The following is a 17,244-nucleotide window of genomic DNA, read 5'->3' as shown; positions in this document are numbered from 1 at the left end:
TTTTTCTTCAGTAGAAAGAGAGTGGCCCAAATAATAGATAAAAGATTCATTCTTTTATTAGCAAACGTTTCGGCAATTTCTTTTGCCATCATCAGTGCAGTAAGTGAGACTAAGATAAAAACGAGTCACTATATATACGCTCGGACGTTTTAGAACGTTATATAAACAGAAAAGGAAGTTGCAAAGTAACGGAGATAAGAACTGCAACGAAATATTACATCAGTAAGGCGAAAGTAGGGCAAAGATAAGACAATGAGGTCAATGGGAAGCAACAGATACACGTAAGAGGGAATTAGTAATAAATTAAAAATAAAATATGAACACGACGATGGAATTGCGCGAATATACCATTTAAGTATTAAACAAATACAGGGGGACTGAGACCGTGTCAACATTGAGAGCGGGCTTGTGCTGCTGTATAAGCAGCGACTCCAGCAGAAGGAGGCGGTAGCGGTCTCGTGCCGAGCCCAAAATCTCTGGGGAAGTGAAGTCCACTCGGTGGTTAGGATTGCTGTGCAAATGTTTACAAACTTCGGAGGACGCCGAACGCTGGTGTTCATGCATACGGGTTCGAAGGTTACGTCGTGTCTGGCCGATATAAGAATGGCCGCATGAACAATTCAGGCGATATACGACACTGCATTGATTTAACGGCTTTTGTCGGTCTTTTATGCTGCAGAACTGTCCTGACAACTTTTGCGGTAGGTCGATTACCCGGAGACGTACTTTTCCCTCCGTGGTCCGGAGAACGAACCGCGACAAATCCTTCTTGATGCGGTGGTTGATATTGCCTAGATAAACAAGTTTTATGGCAATATATCGCAAAGCATTCTCCATAGGTTCTTTCACCGTCGTGTCACAGTGTAAACGATGGAGGAAGGACTTGATGTTGGCATCAATTGAATTGATGGGGTAGCCATTCTTCAGTAGGATATTAGTGATATTCCGGAACTCGTTGTGCATCTTGGCATACGAGCTGGCAATCTTGTACGCGCGTGATATAAGTGTACGCACAAGTTGCACTTTTTTTATCTTAGTCTCACTTACTGCACTGATGATGGCAAAAGAAATTGCCGAAACGTTTGCTAATAAAAGAATGAATCTTTTATCTATTATTTGGGCCACTCTCTTTCTACTGAAGATAATCAACAGATCCGTGTTTAGTGTTCCTAAATTTGTTTTTCAATATAGTGTTTTTTTTAGCCTTGAACTGCAGTAAACTGTAATGCTCTACAAAAATTTTGACATAAAAAAAAGAATAAAACTAATGTGCTGATCAGATAATTCGGTTGTTAGTTGGATAAACAACAACAGTAAATTAGTTTTTCGTCATTGTTATAAAATGTTACCTCTATATCAGGAGTTTGGTAACTAATTCATAGTTCATCCCAGGTTAACCATTTTTTTTTCTTTTTTTGTAAGAACTGACGATCGCGGCCAGATTACTGTACGGATTGATTTTTTGTTTTGGTTGATCTAATGATCTAAGGAAATATAAACAAATATTTCACAAAAGACTATATAATAAACTTTTTGTATTTCTCGTTTAGTTCAACTTGTTTTAAATGTTTACCTTGTATTTCAATTAAACTGTTACTGGTTCCCAACGATTTTCTTAAATAATCAGCATCTTGTTTTTCTTGAAAATGAACATATTTGAATGGCTGTTGTTTTTGTATTTTGTTAATAGAGGCATTTTTAAGAGATTTGCATATCCTCGAAAACCAAAAATGCGTTCCCCGGTAGTCAAAAGTAGCTTATTATTAGAGCAAAAATTTAAATCCTAAAGAATTTGAAATATCTTTTGGCACCCTTGAGCGTCAAAAATGGCACCCTATAGAGTGCCAGGGCACCCCGGTTGAGAACCACTGCTGTAAAACAATACTTTCCAGAAGCGCGGCATATTTTATCGTTCATTTACTTTGAAGGGGCGGAAATAGTAATTTATATTGGGCTGTATTTTTATGTTATGCTCATATTAAAGACGGAAAGCAAATATAACTTATAAGTTCGCAAAACAACCATTTTAAAAAGTCCCATATAGGACGTAGTGCGACTTTCAAACCGGTCTAATACATCACAAAAATAAGGCGTTCTTTGTCACCCCCTGAATTCGAACTTGATAAGCGATAGTAATCTGGTTTATTTAATAGTGTAACCGAAAAAAAAATATAATCATAACCAAACAATTGCAGTATGATTGCTGATCCTCAACTATACGCATTACAATAATTCAACAGTGCTTCGCGGGCCATGAATAATGATGTCGGGCCTGGGTTTGGACCACCCCGGTTAAATCATTGTACACGTAAAATGTCAAAATTTAGTTTTTTAATTTCCAGCATTTTAGGTTTAACGGATAATCGTCCAAGTAGTTAGTTATTGACGGTGTGGTTTTCGTTGCTGGTAATTAAAATTTTTGTTTTTTTCTATAAAAATCTTCCATTCTGATAATAATATATAACCAATATCATCGTCTGTCGAGTCACTTGAAAGAGAAACCGACTAAAATAAACGAGTTATATGTGCTAGCCTAATTTTCGAGTTTGTTACAAGGAAATTTTACACAGTTGCCTACTAACGACGACCCAATGTTTTAGTCCTTGTACGTTATATCCAACTTTTTTAAAGATGAAAATTGCTTTGTCAAAGGAGTAGATTTCGCCTGTGGTGAATCGTTTACAAACGAAGATATCACCTCTCGTTCAATGCAACAGGCTTGGTAGAAATTCGTCAAACGGTCGTGCCCAGACGGTCGTGTATTATCTGTAATATCACGGTCTGACCCGAGTTACCCGATCCGTTAGTGCATTGCCACGACCTCAAGCTCTAAAAGTCTAGACTTTTCTGCCATTGGATGCCCTAATTGTCGTAGACCTTTTTGCTTAGAAATGCACTAATTTCTAACGGATCGGGTGACGGTCTTGTATTATCTCTCTTTCCATGCAACTATGGCTTCGTAGAAATTTGCCAAAGGGTCGTGCGCAGACAAAGCAAAGCTGTCAAAATCTTGAGATTGATGGTTACGGCCTTTAGTCAGGCGAGGGTTTGTCAATTGGTAAGCAATAGGGAGAGTATTTTTTACTTCACAAAAAAGTGAAAGTTTGGCCAATATTTGCAAAGTCGTTTACAAAATGCAGTTTAGTGCCATTATAAAGGTTGCGTTGGCGCATATGTTTTAGCTTGGTTGTTAAATAGCTTTAGGTTATTACAGATTAACAATTTTTTTTTTTTTTGCACCAAGAACTGGCATTCGCGGCCAGATTACTGTACGGATTAAATATTTTTAAATAGGGAAATATAAATGATTAGTTAACAAAAAAATAGACTGATTTTTTTGTACTTTTTGTTCAGTTTAAATTGTTTTAAATGTCTACCATTTCAATTAAACTGTTACCAAACAGTTTTCTTAAATAACCAGCATCTTGTTTTTCCTAAAAAAGGATATTGTTGAATTGGCGTTGTTTTTTTGTTTTTTTTTTGCTAATAGGGCCATTTTTAAGAGGTTTGCATATCCTAAAAAAAGTAAATTTGCGTTTCGCCGAGAGTCAAAACAACAAAAAAATCTCCGAACAACTGACTGATAACTCCAAGGCACACTAATGCAATTTATACAACAAAGCGTTGTATAAATCAATGTATACCTAAATTGTCACAATTTCGCCAAAAAAATATTTAAAAAAAATTTATAATTATATAGGTTTAAAAGAAAATCGTCCAAGTAATTAGTTAGTGTCGTCTGGCTTTTCGGTTGCTGGTAATCAACATTGATCGTATGTAAAGTATTTAATTTTGTGAAGTTAAAATAGTGTCTTTAAGGTAAACAATACGATAAACCACAATGACCTTATGTAACCTTTCACCGTCATCACGTGTGCGAGCATCCAAAAAACAGTCACTTAGCGAAGCATAGGTTTATTTGCGAAGTTTGGCGTGCAAGCACTATGCTGAAAACACAGGACAGTTCTAACTAAGAGCGGAAGTGACATCAGCAAAGAAGTAGGTCAGTGTGGTGTGCTTAGGGCTTAGACCAGTGGTTTTAAACCTTTTTAGCTTACGGACCGGTAAAATTTCAAAACAAATTTCGCGGACCGGTGGACCTTTAAAAATCAAAATCTACCCAAAATGTAATTACGACAAAAGTATGAAACTTAAAAGCATAAATGGAAACTTTAATCGAATGAGCAATTTGCTACTGTCTTTTTGATATTATATGTGTTGTACGTGGTTCTATTAAAGTTTTCCGCATAAAACTGGTCTTAAAGTTTAAGACTTGAACGAGTTTGTACTTCTTTTAAACAATTAGGCACAAAACTTGCAGCATTGTGACGTACGATAAAGTCAAAAGTAGACCAACTCTATGTTACGTAACAGAGTGTTGCGAATTACGTAACTGGCGAAGTTCTAAATTTGACATTTTGTAATTGAGATATAAAATTGTAATATATTTGGCGGACCGGCAGCAAATTTGAGGCGGACCGGCGGTTGAGAACCACTGGCTTAGGCAACATATAACTTGTAGACATTGGACAAGCTTTTCTAACAGTTTAAAGGTGATTCGTCACGCGTTAATGGTTTGCTTACGGATTTATAGCAATTATTTTGCAGAAAATAAACAAAATTCGAAATGCAAAAACATTTTGACTACGAGTAAACAAAGCACAGTAAACAGTTTAAAATATACCTTAACAGTTTATCTTCCATGGAATGCCGAACGTAATCTCTAGCTGAGCTATGACCAAAGAAAAATAAGCAGCGGCAATATTTTGTAAATAAAGAAAATCTAAATATTACTCTGTTATAAAGAACGACACTAAAGCCGGCATTGGCAGCATTTTGACTTTTCTTTTATATTTTTTGTGTTATGATAGCCGCTTTGTAAATATACGAATTTAATGAGCAAAACAAGATTATAGTTCGCCGTAAACACCTATTATAGGGTGGCGACATACGTCAGTTTTCTCTAACCCATTCAACAATGGATAGAATTTAACGCGTCAAGCGTGTGAGTGATTTTTGTCATGCGCTTAAAGGAGAAAAAACGTTCCAGAACAGTAAGCGGCTTTTTTCGTAGACGACTGATGATTTCAATTTCCAAGAGAGATTCAATTTTCTCGAAACTCAGTTTTAAATTGTGCGCAAAGCACAGGCTGACTGTTGGAGTGTTTCGTGATTTGAGCCAGGGTAATTCGGCAAATTATATAAAGTTTCGTTTTTTTTGCAATTTCATTAAGGTTTTTACACTTGTTTGCTGTTATATTAGGTATATAGAGTTTTAAACAATGTTCAACTGAAGTGAAAAAAATGATATGCTTAAAGATGACTAAAATAAATAACATGCTTTAAGCTAGCTATAGGTCAGAAAACGAAAAGGTTGGGCTTAGCCTTGTTCGTAAGGAAAGAAACTTAATTGGCTTAATTGGGTCTTTCGTGCTAGCTTATCACCATGACCAGAATGGGAGACGAACAAATGTATGCCCATAGGCGCGACTGACCTGCATAGCTGAACTTTTGTCTGGTAATACGCTGCTGAAACTGTACCTTTAGAATTTGGAACTTAAGGTTTTTTGTCGTCAGGTAACTGTACACCAGATATAATTTTCGTTGTTGTCAAACTAAACGCAAAAAACGGACTTATTTACGAATTGCAATGTTTTTGAGCCAATGGACGACATGGTTACTTGTGTGCTTTCTGGCAGTAGTTGCATCGCAGGGCACAGGTAAGAAAAGCGGTAGAATATTTTTACACAAGTATGGTATATTTGTAAATCGTGTTATTTTTGTTTCGATTTCTTCTCTCTGTTCACAAAGATTTGAAAGTTTTATATAGCAAGCTTAGGGAGGTTTTGTATAAAGAGATTGAGTATATACCAGTTATAGCTGTATTTACACTAGATAATTGGCTCTTCTACTGGTGCCTCAGGGTAACTATATGCGATTCAAACTTGTTTCTTATACAATCAACACAAACATTAGTATATATTTGGGTTCTCCTGAAACCTCACGATCGAAAAAACAAACTAAAACAAAACTAGATTTTAATTACACCGAATCGTTGGAGAATTAATGTTTTGCAAAAGAATGCAATACTATAACAACAAAGCGCATTTGGAATTTAGGGGGGGTGTTGAAATTTAAATATTTGGGTGAAAAGATTTGCATGAGAGAAAAAATAAATCTCTATTCCATTCAAGTCAAAATTTAAACAATAGTTAAAAGAAACTAAACTACAACGTAAGGTAAACTGGCTAAACAAATGTTCTGCAAAAAACACAGGTTTGAATATTACGTATCACTTTCGTTACAAAGCGTTTGTACAAGACGCTGCGATTCTTTGGTGGGAAATAAAGTGCTTAACCGTCCCATTCAAAATAAACAACTGTCTACTTACGAAGCGTCGTTTAATGCGGCGCTTACACTTCAAGGGTTCTGTTCGCTTACTGTTAATAGTGGCGTTTTGCGCCATATTTCACAACCGAAGCCGAGTGAGTGTAAATATATGTTTTTTCAGACGTTTACACCTGCAGTAACGGAACTACAATTTCGTACGCTCTAGTGTGCGACGGATATAACGACTGCTCTGACGCTTCGGACGAAACGTCATGCGCCGCTGCAACGTAAGTTTACTGCTACCCAATACCAAGTTGAAAGGCCAATGATATTTTGATACTTGTTTCTTGTTTTTCGAATAATTTGATATCTTTCAATATGATTAGCCTTCTCTTGTAGCATATAGTTTTAGGTATTTAAAAAACTTCAAGAGTTTATTGTATAAATTTGTATGCGATTTCTCAAACACACATGGATTAAATTACAAGTATTAATACAAGTGTTGTAAACAAGTCATTTCTGAGTGTAATTCAAGTCACACAATAACAAGTCAAGTCAATATTAAAGAAAGTCATCCCCAAGTCAAATCACTTAAAAAAATATAACAATAAACTATTTAAATTGGTAAACTTGCCCGATTATTATGAGCAATAACTCAACTAAAAATACCAAAAACATTATGTAGTAAATTAATCGTTTTACGTGCAAAAATAAAGATAAACCGCTTAATTTTATAAAAAAAAATGGTAAATGAAACACTAAATTGCAACCCAAGTTATTGGACTCACTAACATAAGTCCAAGTCGAGTCATTTGTCCAAAAGACCTAAGTCAAATGAAGTCATTTTACCGAAACGACAGTCAATTCACGTAATTTGTAAACAGCGACTAAAATGCATTCAAGTCAAGTCATTGACGTAAAGCCATTACAACACTAATGAATACCTTTTTGTAAAAATCAGCTTGTAATCTCGCAATCTCTTTAATGCATTACAGCAGATGCTGTAAGGCCATCTAATATTATACATAAAACTGTTTTTAGTCAATTCGCCTGTGGTGGTGGGCAGTTCGTACCCCAATCTTTCGTGTGCGATAATATAACTGACTGCAAAGACGGAGCGGACGAATGGAATTGCTTAAACCCCGACATTATGAAGTAGGTATTGCTTTTTTCCCGGATATTAACATAATATTTTAGTCAAATGTTAATTGGCCTTCACTGTTTAATAAAATATTGTGTTGATTGGGAAATAAAAATTCCAAACGCTTTGCTTGTAAAGACATTGTCTTTGAGTTGCATTCGACGTCAAAGATTTACTGTAGGGCGGGTTATAGGCAACGCATTATTTTTAGCAATGAGCAGGTTCAAATCGATTTGTCATAAATAAATACTCCAAAACGCTGTCCTTCTAAAGATTGTTCCATGCTTGAGCAAAACATGTGAGCATATGCAGAAAGAGCACACAAGCCGAATTTAGTCTTTGTGTTACACAAAAGCTATGCAGGTGTTAAGGCATTTTGTCAAGTTTTCGCTCAATATCGTTTACTCTTTCACCTTAAAATTCATGTGTACGTGAAAATATTTATAGAGCAACGCCAGGTGGTACGTAGCCAAATTATATTTCATTTTCTGCCAATTGAATTCGAAAAACTCTATTGATTAAAACAAGATATTGTCATTTTTATTGTTTGTCTTTACAATTTTGTATAATTTTTAGCAGAAATATTTTGGGTAAAAGTGTTGCTGGTATACCTATTATTCACATCCTCAAAACTGCGGTGGCCTTTGTTGGAGTTTAGCTAACATATTTTGCGTCTCCTACAGCCCTACCGTATCTGGCGGCGGCACCACGTACTGCAACAGCTCTGAAGCTGTGCGCTGCGCCGACGGAACGACGTGTGTTAAGTTGAGCGAGATGTGCGACGGCTACTTCAACTGTCCCGACCAGTCGGACGAAAGCTTTTCCGGCCCCGGATTAAAATGTGCCCTCAAGTCGGCCAACGGCGTGCCGTGCATACTGCCGCAGACCAACCTACGGGACGGGGTGGCCCAGTGCGCCGACGGCGCCGATTTGTGCTTCGACGCGGCCGGCCGACTCACCGGGAGCTGCTTCCAGTGCTTGGACAAGTCGAAGGTATACGACGGATTACTGAATTAAGTCACTGGACTGTTTGTGTGAAAAGAGTAATCCCTGTAAGTTTTTCTTCTATAGCTTTGATGGCATGAAAATCATTAGGGGTTTAACTATTTAAATACAATCAGTTCAACAATATTTACGACACACAAACAATCAGTCAATTTACTGATACTATATGCGTTGTTACTTTTCGTAAATAACACATTCTTCACAAGTATGCTTAAAGAGCGCATATAATTTCACACTGTATGTCGTACCCCCGGCTTTGGTGCTTCGTACCACCAAGGGGTACACGTACCCCTGGTTAAGAACCCCAGGACTAAGACAAACGCGGCCCGTGGGCCACGGTCTGTGAACTTGGGCCAGCGTCTGTGTGACACCTATTTTTTGGCCACAAAACCTCCGTCATGTAGTCATTGCGTAATTTCGAACGGGATCATTGGCATTTTGACTTTGTATCAATTCATCCCAATGAAATATTAATATTGCGCACACTATTATTAGTCTTCTAAGGCTACCGCATTGTTGCTGTTGCGTTATAACTTGTATTTAGTTCTTTGTGATAAATTAAGTGGTGCTTTGTTACATCAATGCGCTTTGCTTATTAAAAAAATAGTTACGGAGTAAGTATTATAGGCGATATTTTTAGTTTTTTTTGTAATTCCGCACGTTTGTTGTGTACTATAGGATGGGCAGGTATCACGTATTATGTCTTTTACTATTGCTTTTTTGATACTTATAAATCAGGTGGATTTGTGGGTACAATATTTACCAGATTAATATTTTCATAAATTTGATTTTCTATTGGTAGGTCGACAATACTTTGGAAAAATATACTTGGAACATGTATATACGATGCACTCGAGTATAATAAATTCAGTTGCTACAAATCCTAATTTAAGAAAAATCGGATATTTTTCTATATCAAAATGTTTCCCTAATTTAATTTTGTAAATCCTACCGAATACAAAATCGAAAAACAATAAACCATAACCATAACCTGTTTGCAGATCATTTCGACTTTTCAAGTTTGCGACGGAATTTTGGATTGCGGTGACTTCTCCGACGAATGTTTGTGCGAAAAATCGAAAGTACCCGCTGAATTTTGTCTGCTGTTTACTGGCGAGACTCCGCAGTGCGATTACTTCAATGGTTTTACCGACGCAAATGGATTCATCATAGCTGGTCAGTATGGATTACAAAGCAAATATAAAATTGTCGAACGGTCTATCATATATTTAAGTGTGTTATTTTACTTTAGGCCCTCTATCGTATTATAGGTCAACCAACTTAATAATTCCACTGGTGAAGCTTCTGTTTTATTAAAGGTTTGGTGGTAAATTTAAACTTTAAACGTTACACGCAATATACAGAGCCGTTTATTTTGCACACAACCCTTCGTTTAAAATAATCATGAATATGACATGAGTGGTCGACGGTCGTTATACCGGGCGTTTTTAGGACGCGACACAAGGCATGACACTTTACGGTAGGCCGTTGCTTTTATTTGTTAAAATTGTGACATGAAGCTCACCCATAGTTCGTGTGTTCAAAATGGCGTAAAACCTTGGAACCGCACCTGTGTGAGCGTTAGGTCGTCACCAATAATGGGAGACACTCACCTGGCATATGACGCGTCAAGCTAAAATTACAGAGTGGTAAAAGCTGTGACCAATAGTTCACAACCATATAGGTGTTGGGAACAGATTTTTTTACATTTATTGGTATAAATGTAAAACAGCACAAATGAAGTAAATCAGAACTTCGCTGCTAATATTAATTATTGTTTTAGGTACTTTCTTGCTTTTTTATTGCAGATTGGTTTATTTAGCCATACAGAACATTTTTTATATTTCGTTGTAGGCCATACTGTCCTTTCTTGCAGCTTTCGCCTTTTTTGTCGCTTTATTGTTAGAACAAGTTATATAGTTTAAAAACTGCAAAAAAAGTGTCAAAAATGACTTTTAGGGTTTCCTTACATTGATTAAGAATTACAAAAAACTAAATTACAGTTTAGGCGACATGATACAAAATAAAACGTGACCCCTAGATATTGTTATTTAACTGTTTTGACATTATATTCATTCGCAAGATACCATTTCTTTTGAGAGCCATGCTTTAACCTGAACAGCTAGTTTGTAATTTACCTAATTCGTTAAGCGCAATGGCAGCCGACTGTCTTCTGTGCCTGTTTTGTGTGGCGTTTTCGTGACTTTATGCCAGGAGAGCGGCTCAGGACACTGTGACAACGCTTTGCTGACTCTGACAATTAGAGAAACGGTTACGGCCGCGTTTACAAATCTCTATGTACATAAACAGGCGAGCGACGGGAGTCGTGGCTCACGGGTATCAACTTCAGCTGCCCGAACACCAGCTACAACGAATGCGTGACATCAGCGCAGATTTGCGACGGCTCGTACGATTGCGAGAACGGAAAGGACGAGGACTACTGTTTCTCGGGCACCACCCAGGCTCACATCTACAAGCTGCTCAGTCAGTCGCCCAGCAACAGCAACCAGTCGTCGACTGCAGGTTTGTTAGCAGGTTGAGAGGTTACCAGTGTTGTATTGACTTAAGTCAACGACTTGACTCAAGTGTCCTTAAGTCAGTGTTTTTAAATTACTTGACTTGGCTTAAGTCTTTAGGGCAAAATGACTTGACTTAAGTCTTTTGCGCAAGGACAAATGACTTGGGTTAAAATAAATTGTTTTCATTAATCAGTTATTATAAAATTGCGTTATTTATCCTAATATTTGCACATAAAACAATTTGCTTGCTATATGTTGCGTTTATGTTATTTTTTTTACTTTATTGCTCCTAATTGAAGGAGTTTGCCAGTTTTCACAATAAAAAGTTTTATTTTTGTGACAAGGTTTGACTCGAAGTTGACTTGCTCTAATTATGATTTGATTGGGACTTGGCTTGGGCAACCGATGACTTGGACTGGCAACTGACATGTTATTTATTCAAAAACACTTGACTTGGACTTGAGTTATCTTACGAATGACTTGACTGGGACTCAAATCATTTCGAAATTACTTGTTTACAACACTGGAGGTTACGGAGTTTTCGTTATTAGAAAAGTGTACACTTATCGGAAGCAAATAGGATAACACGTTGCTGTCAACGCAAAATAAACGGGAAAACAGATTATCACGTTACAGTTACATCTGTTTGTATGTGTTTTTAAGTGGTCTTTTACAATTGCAGTATTGAGCTTGTATGTCGTGTTTTAATTGTTGTAAAAGTCCCCGAATGTGTAGACAGCCTGTTTCAAATAGTCGCGGTATCCCGCGTAGTACACTAATATGATGCTTTATGCTTTATGTCCTTTAATCTCATTGCTTTGGTAGATACAGAACCGTCATACAACCTTAAATGGCATGATAGGAAGCATTTGTTTCTAAAACAGTGTTTTAATTTGGGACAACATTGCTTTAATTGAGACAACGTTGCAACCGGGCTATTATCTGTACAATAATAATCGCTTTGTGTAACTGCATGAGAAGAACAATTAAACAGGTTCGCATTAACGACACATTTTAAACAGAGTGACACGCTTGATATGAAAACTCATATTTCCAACCAGGTTTGGGCGCAATTGTCAAGAGAGGGAAGTGTGTTAGTGTGAAACACTCTGGGCTGACGCCCTCAACAGAGTATTATTATTAACTTAATATATCCGTATTTTTTACCTTTTAGTTAACACAGGAGGCGGCAAAAGAAACAACAGCAACAGCAACAAAAACAACAACAAGATACAATGTTACTCGTTCAGCGGACGCGTGGCCGCAGTGAGGTGCGACGGGCGGCCGACCTGCGACGATCGGGCCGATGAGTGCGCTTCTGGTTGCGGCCCGGACCTGGCGCCCTTTTGTCTGCCCGCCCTGACCTGCCTGGACGGCTACCCGTACGTGTGCGACGGCCTGTGGCACAGCGACCAAATCTGCGGATACCGAATTGCACAGGAAGAACTTGGCTGTCCGATGCGATTCTACTGCAAGAACGGCCCGGCCATTAGCATCGACGTCACTCAGGTTCGTTCTCCAAACGCATCCATTATGATGCGACCCGAAAAAAAAATAATTGCGTGCTGTACTTGAGTTTTCACGCCAGTATTTCCACGCGGTTTGATAGAAGAAAAGTTTTTTCGTATAACGTTACTGTTAAAGTAATTTCGCAGAGTTTTCTTAGAATAGCGTTTCGCAAACCACATTACAAGCTAAAAAATGGGCTAACTGGAAATTACGCTCGGCAGCCGCTGTTACATTTGATTTGAATCGGGGACAACCAATGAATTTCCAAGACATACCTTGTTCATCCGATAATAGGGTTTTTCAGGCCACAATTCCAAATGTTTTTAAACACGCTTTTCGCAATTATTAAATAAGCACTATATTCTAACCCGATTCTATTTGTTTTAACGCTTGCAGCGCTCAAGTTGGAATATTTCGAAGCTTTGTAGCGTTTACGTAAGAACATGTTTTAAGAATTGTACGCTTCAAGTGGACTGTGTTACTACTTGTTTTCAACGTTCGCTGTTCATCTGTATCCAGTTGTAAGACAGTTCGCTTGAGCGTACAATTTTTAACACATGTTCTAACACAGATGCTACAAAGCCCTAAAATATCCTAACTTGATCGCTACAAGCGTCTAAAACAAAGAGAACCGGGTGACAGTCTTTACCCAAAACCGAAATAATAAAGTTTTACCATGTTGACTTGGGTTAAAACTAATGCATATCCAATAGATAGGCCTAAGTTTTATTGCCTCTGAAATATTTAGGCTTGCATAAAAATTGTGATTTTTTTTGTTATTGATTATAATTCGCCTGTTTACTTTAAAAAATCTGCAGTAGGCCCGCATACCTCTTTCAATTTCATGACCATTGACAGCGTTTTTAATACTCGTACATCTTAGCGAAAGTGTACGTGTTCGACTTGACGTAAACCCCTGGCAACCAGACGACCAGACAAGCATTTCTGAAAATGTGTGTCATTTATCCGTTTTATTTCTGAGTATTGGTGATATCAGCTGTTGTTTTGTCAACATTTACTGGAATGCAGCGGATTTGTTTTGGGGATAATAAGTCGTGACCAGCCACAGTCTCAAACCAAATGACTTAGCGGATATGCAGCAGTGACAGAAATTAAGGGGAAATATTTGTATATTTTTGTTGCACGCCAGCAATTTTAAATGTTGGAATTGAAAAAAAGTGTTCTATACAAAACTTGTCAACCGAAAGGGCAAAGTTTTGAAAGAAATCAATTAATATATAATGTCGTAAAGCAAATCGCTTTGAGCAGGGCTGCGGAGTCTGTGTCGAAGTCCGATTCGGAACTCGGGAACTTAGTAAGGCTGTGGAAGAATACTCGGGTCCCAAGTTCGACGTGCGTAGAAGTATAAGCAATTAGAACTGAAAAGGCCGCACATTTTAAATCGCAAAGGCGTATAGCATCGGTTGGAATATGTTCCACCCACGATTTGGTAGAATACAAGGCTGGGAAATCGTAGTTGGACTTGGGACTCGACGGAGTCGGTTCGTTTGGCTGGAGTTGGACTCGGAAGTCGGACTAGACTAATTATGCTTTAAGATCCGACTCGGGAGGTTGTTTTAAATCCACTCCTCAGCCCTGACAACAACTATGACTAACTTAAAAACTATATGCCACGTTATTTATACGTCAACATATACCGGCCTAAAAAAACGAAACATTAAGAACGTTACACCGTGGTTTCCATCGCTTTTCGGTTTATCATTAATTAGTGCAGTAGCATAACACCGAAAGCTTTAAGTATAACACCGAAGCTTTGGCGACCCACTTCTATTCACTGAACTTTTTGCAAGCTCAACGTAAACACAGAAGAAATAAGACAGTAGAACTAATAAAGTCAATTTTAATCGGTCATGTCTTCGTATTGCTTCCGCAATTTTGTAAATTTTAGAAAAACCTTGCTGAGAACCAAATAAATCTAACCATCCAAAACTACTTTGGTCGGCGACCAAACCAAATGAAACCACGACCCGATTTTGAATCACTAAGTTTATATATGTTCTTGCAGGTGTGCGACGGCGTGATTAACTGCGACGACGAGTCCGACGAGGCGCAGGCGCGCAATTGCACGGACGAGCGCTTTTACTGCGAGACGCGCGACCGGAACGTCACGTCCAAGGTCAACAGGCTTTTCGTTCCGAAGAACCTGGAGCGCAACGGAAGGTCGGATTGCCTTGACGGAAGCGACGAGTGCCCGACGGTGTTCGACAACAACAATCAGTTCAGCTCCAGGGATGAAATGATCAAAAACGTGGCCCTGAAAGCAATTCTTTGGGTCATTGGCCCCGTCTCGCTCCTGGCCAACCTATTTGTGCTGGCCGAAACCTTCAGGCGCAAGCGTCGCAAGAAGATCACGAACGAGATCGCCAAGGTTCACGCCTTCATGATTGTTAACCTGAGCGTGGCCGACGGACTCATGGGCGTTTACCTCATGATCTTGTGTGTGGCCAGCAGCGTCCATTCGGGAAACTACTGCCTGGCTGACAAAGCCTGGCGCTCCGGTGTCACTTGCAAGGTGATGGGATCTCTTGTAATGCTTTCAAGCGAGGCCTCTGTAATGATTCTTCTCGTCATGGGACTATTTCGATTCTATACCATCTGGCAACCCTTCGAGGCCAACTACTCAAAGAACTCAGGCCGTGTGGTGACAACGCTGGTTGTGCTCTCTTGGCTGATTGCCGCCTTGCTCGCCGCGCTGCCGTGGTTCTTTGATAGCCTATCGTCGCATGCCTGGGTCCCAAACCCGTTCTTTAAATCCGACCTGGCCACCGTCGGAGTATACAGCGAATTCACCGCGAAGCTCAACCGAATTAAAAGCTACCTTGCTTCCACCGGATTGGTGGCGACGTCCAACGTGACACTTTCCAGCGATGCGATCTCACTCTTTCCAAAGGGCTGGATCGGCTTTTATTCGCGCAACGGCGTCTGTCTGCCAAGCTTCTTCGTGCGCAACGGCGAACCGGGCTGGGCCCTCACCATCGCGATTGTTACGTTTAACTTCGCTTCTTTCCTGCTCATGGTTCTCCTGTACAGCTTGATTTGGAAGATGACATCGTCACAACGTGACAAGGCGCTGCGTAGAAACTCGCCGAAGGGCTCCAAGCTCAACTACAACAAATGCAAGCTTCAGAAGCGCGTAACGCGTTTGTTGCTCACCGACTTTCTTTGCTGGATTCCGCTCTGTAGCATGTCCTACGCTTATTTTGCCGGCGCCCAAATAAACAGTGTCGCCTACGCGGTGGCTGGCATCATTCTCCTTCCCATCAACAGCGCGTTAAATCCCTTGCTCTACTCGGGACTGCTGGACAAGTTCTCCGACAAGGCTTCAAAGTACTGTAAGTCGCGGCGCAAAGTGAGCGCCGCCGTCTCCAAGTCCAAGTATGAGCATCCCACCTCGAATGGCAGTTCGTCGACCCGGGAAGATATAAATACCAGCTTGACCCCGCTCGGTACACCCCAACTGCCGCTCAAACCGGTCTTAAAAACCGGATCTCAACCGCAAAACAATTAATGTAGACTTTTTCTGTTATTGGTTGCACATTTTTTCATCGAGTCCTTTTTCCACACAACATTAAGTGATCACCAAGTAAGAGATTGTATTTTGAAAGGTTTCACGTTTTTCGTTTCCATTTAAGGATTTATGAAGTTGACTTATTTAAAGATTTACCTCTAAAATATTGAAATAACCTGTTTTATCAGAAACCAGTGAAAAACAATTTCAGTATTTGAAATAACTTTGTCATAAAGCTAATTTGATTATATCTGTAACCAGCTACCATTATAAACGATTTTCAATCGCTTGGTAATGTTTTAGATTTGTACAAATGTTGTAAATCGTTTCTTTACAAAACTATCAAATGGCGACAGACGATATAGTTGCGGGTTACATCACATGTGCTAGGTTAACAAAGCATCAATTTGCCAAAAAATATGTTTACCTTATGCACTTGTTTCACTTTCTTCATTGCAGCAAACTCAATACCTTGGTAATATATCTACTTAATGTTGCCTAAAGCGATCGTAATTTTTGCTCTATTATTCCGTTGACTTGGTGCCTCATCTGCTTTTTGCTTTTTTACACTGTGTGTTGCACCTACCATTCCTGTTGCACATATTGCCAAAGACTTTGTACACCTCATGCTTAATGAACAGGTAATACCTGTCTCTTAAACTTTATGTGTAATAAATTGTAAAATACTTTGGCGGCTTTTTCCAGATTACATTTTTTAAGAGGTGACTTTCCTAATAATAGGCTTGTCAGATTTTAGTGAGTGATACAACCAAGAAAATGGTGCCATACTTGGCTTTCATTTACCTTTATGCATAACATAGATCGATTATATCTTCTAAAGAACATGTATAACTTTTCGCAGACCAGTTTTTCTTTTGCCGTTGAGTTTATCTTGGGATTGTGAAACTTGATAGAATGATCGAGAATAGCTTACTTCAATTAGGGGTAATTTTAAGGGCAGTTTATAGGTAAGTGGAACGGAATTCAAACTTTCATAGGTCAAAATTGCCCTATTAGTTGCACTGTTTTTGAAAATGAAACTGCTATACAAATTCAAGCTAGTAAACAAATTGAGATGGACTCTGAAAAGCAGGAAAATAAATACAACGTTTAAAACAGTAAACGCGGGGTGTCGCGCTATGTCTGTACACTGTCTCCTAAGTTAGCTTTAGAGGCACATTAATTCGGTTCAGGCGCCGTATTCTTCCGAT

General features: G+C 38.8%; 2 protein-coding genes across 2 annotated transcripts; one reads left to right on the top strand and one right to left on the bottom strand.

The window, feature by feature from the left end:
- Positions 1-351: 351 nt before the first annotated feature.
- Positions 352-963, bottom strand: LOC146138313 (uncharacterized). The gene has a single exon (XM_083394565.1). The coding sequence runs from the start codon at positions 961-963 to the stop codon at positions 352-354; it is 612 nt and encodes a 203-aa protein (XP_083250691.1).
- A 4,181-nt stretch (positions 964-5,144) lies between these two features.
- On the top strand, positions 5,145-16,663 carry LOC146138312 (uncharacterized). The gene is made up of 8 exons (XM_083393545.1): positions 5,145-5,720; positions 6,512-6,617; positions 7,372-7,485; positions 8,155-8,464; positions 9,478-9,652; positions 10,787-10,999; positions 12,182-12,504; positions 14,531-16,663. The coding sequence occupies exons 1-8, from the start codon at positions 5,651-5,653 to the stop codon at positions 16,031-16,033; spliced, it is 2,814 nt and encodes a 937-aa protein (XP_083249671.1). The 5' UTR covers positions 5,145-5,650; the 3' UTR covers positions 16,034-16,663.
- Positions 16,664-17,244: the final 581 nt, after the last annotated feature.

Source organism: Ascidiella aspersa, chromosome 7, assembly GCF_963924565.1.
Source record: "Ascidiella aspersa chromosome 7, kaAscAspe10.2, whole genome shotgun sequence".
Lineage (NCBI taxonomy): Eukaryota > Metazoa > Chordata > Ascidiacea > Phlebobranchia > Ascidiidae > Ascidiella > Ascidiella aspersa.
The sequence above is the reverse complement of the archived record's forward strand: the minus strand, read 5'-3'. Positions and strand labels throughout refer to the sequence as shown.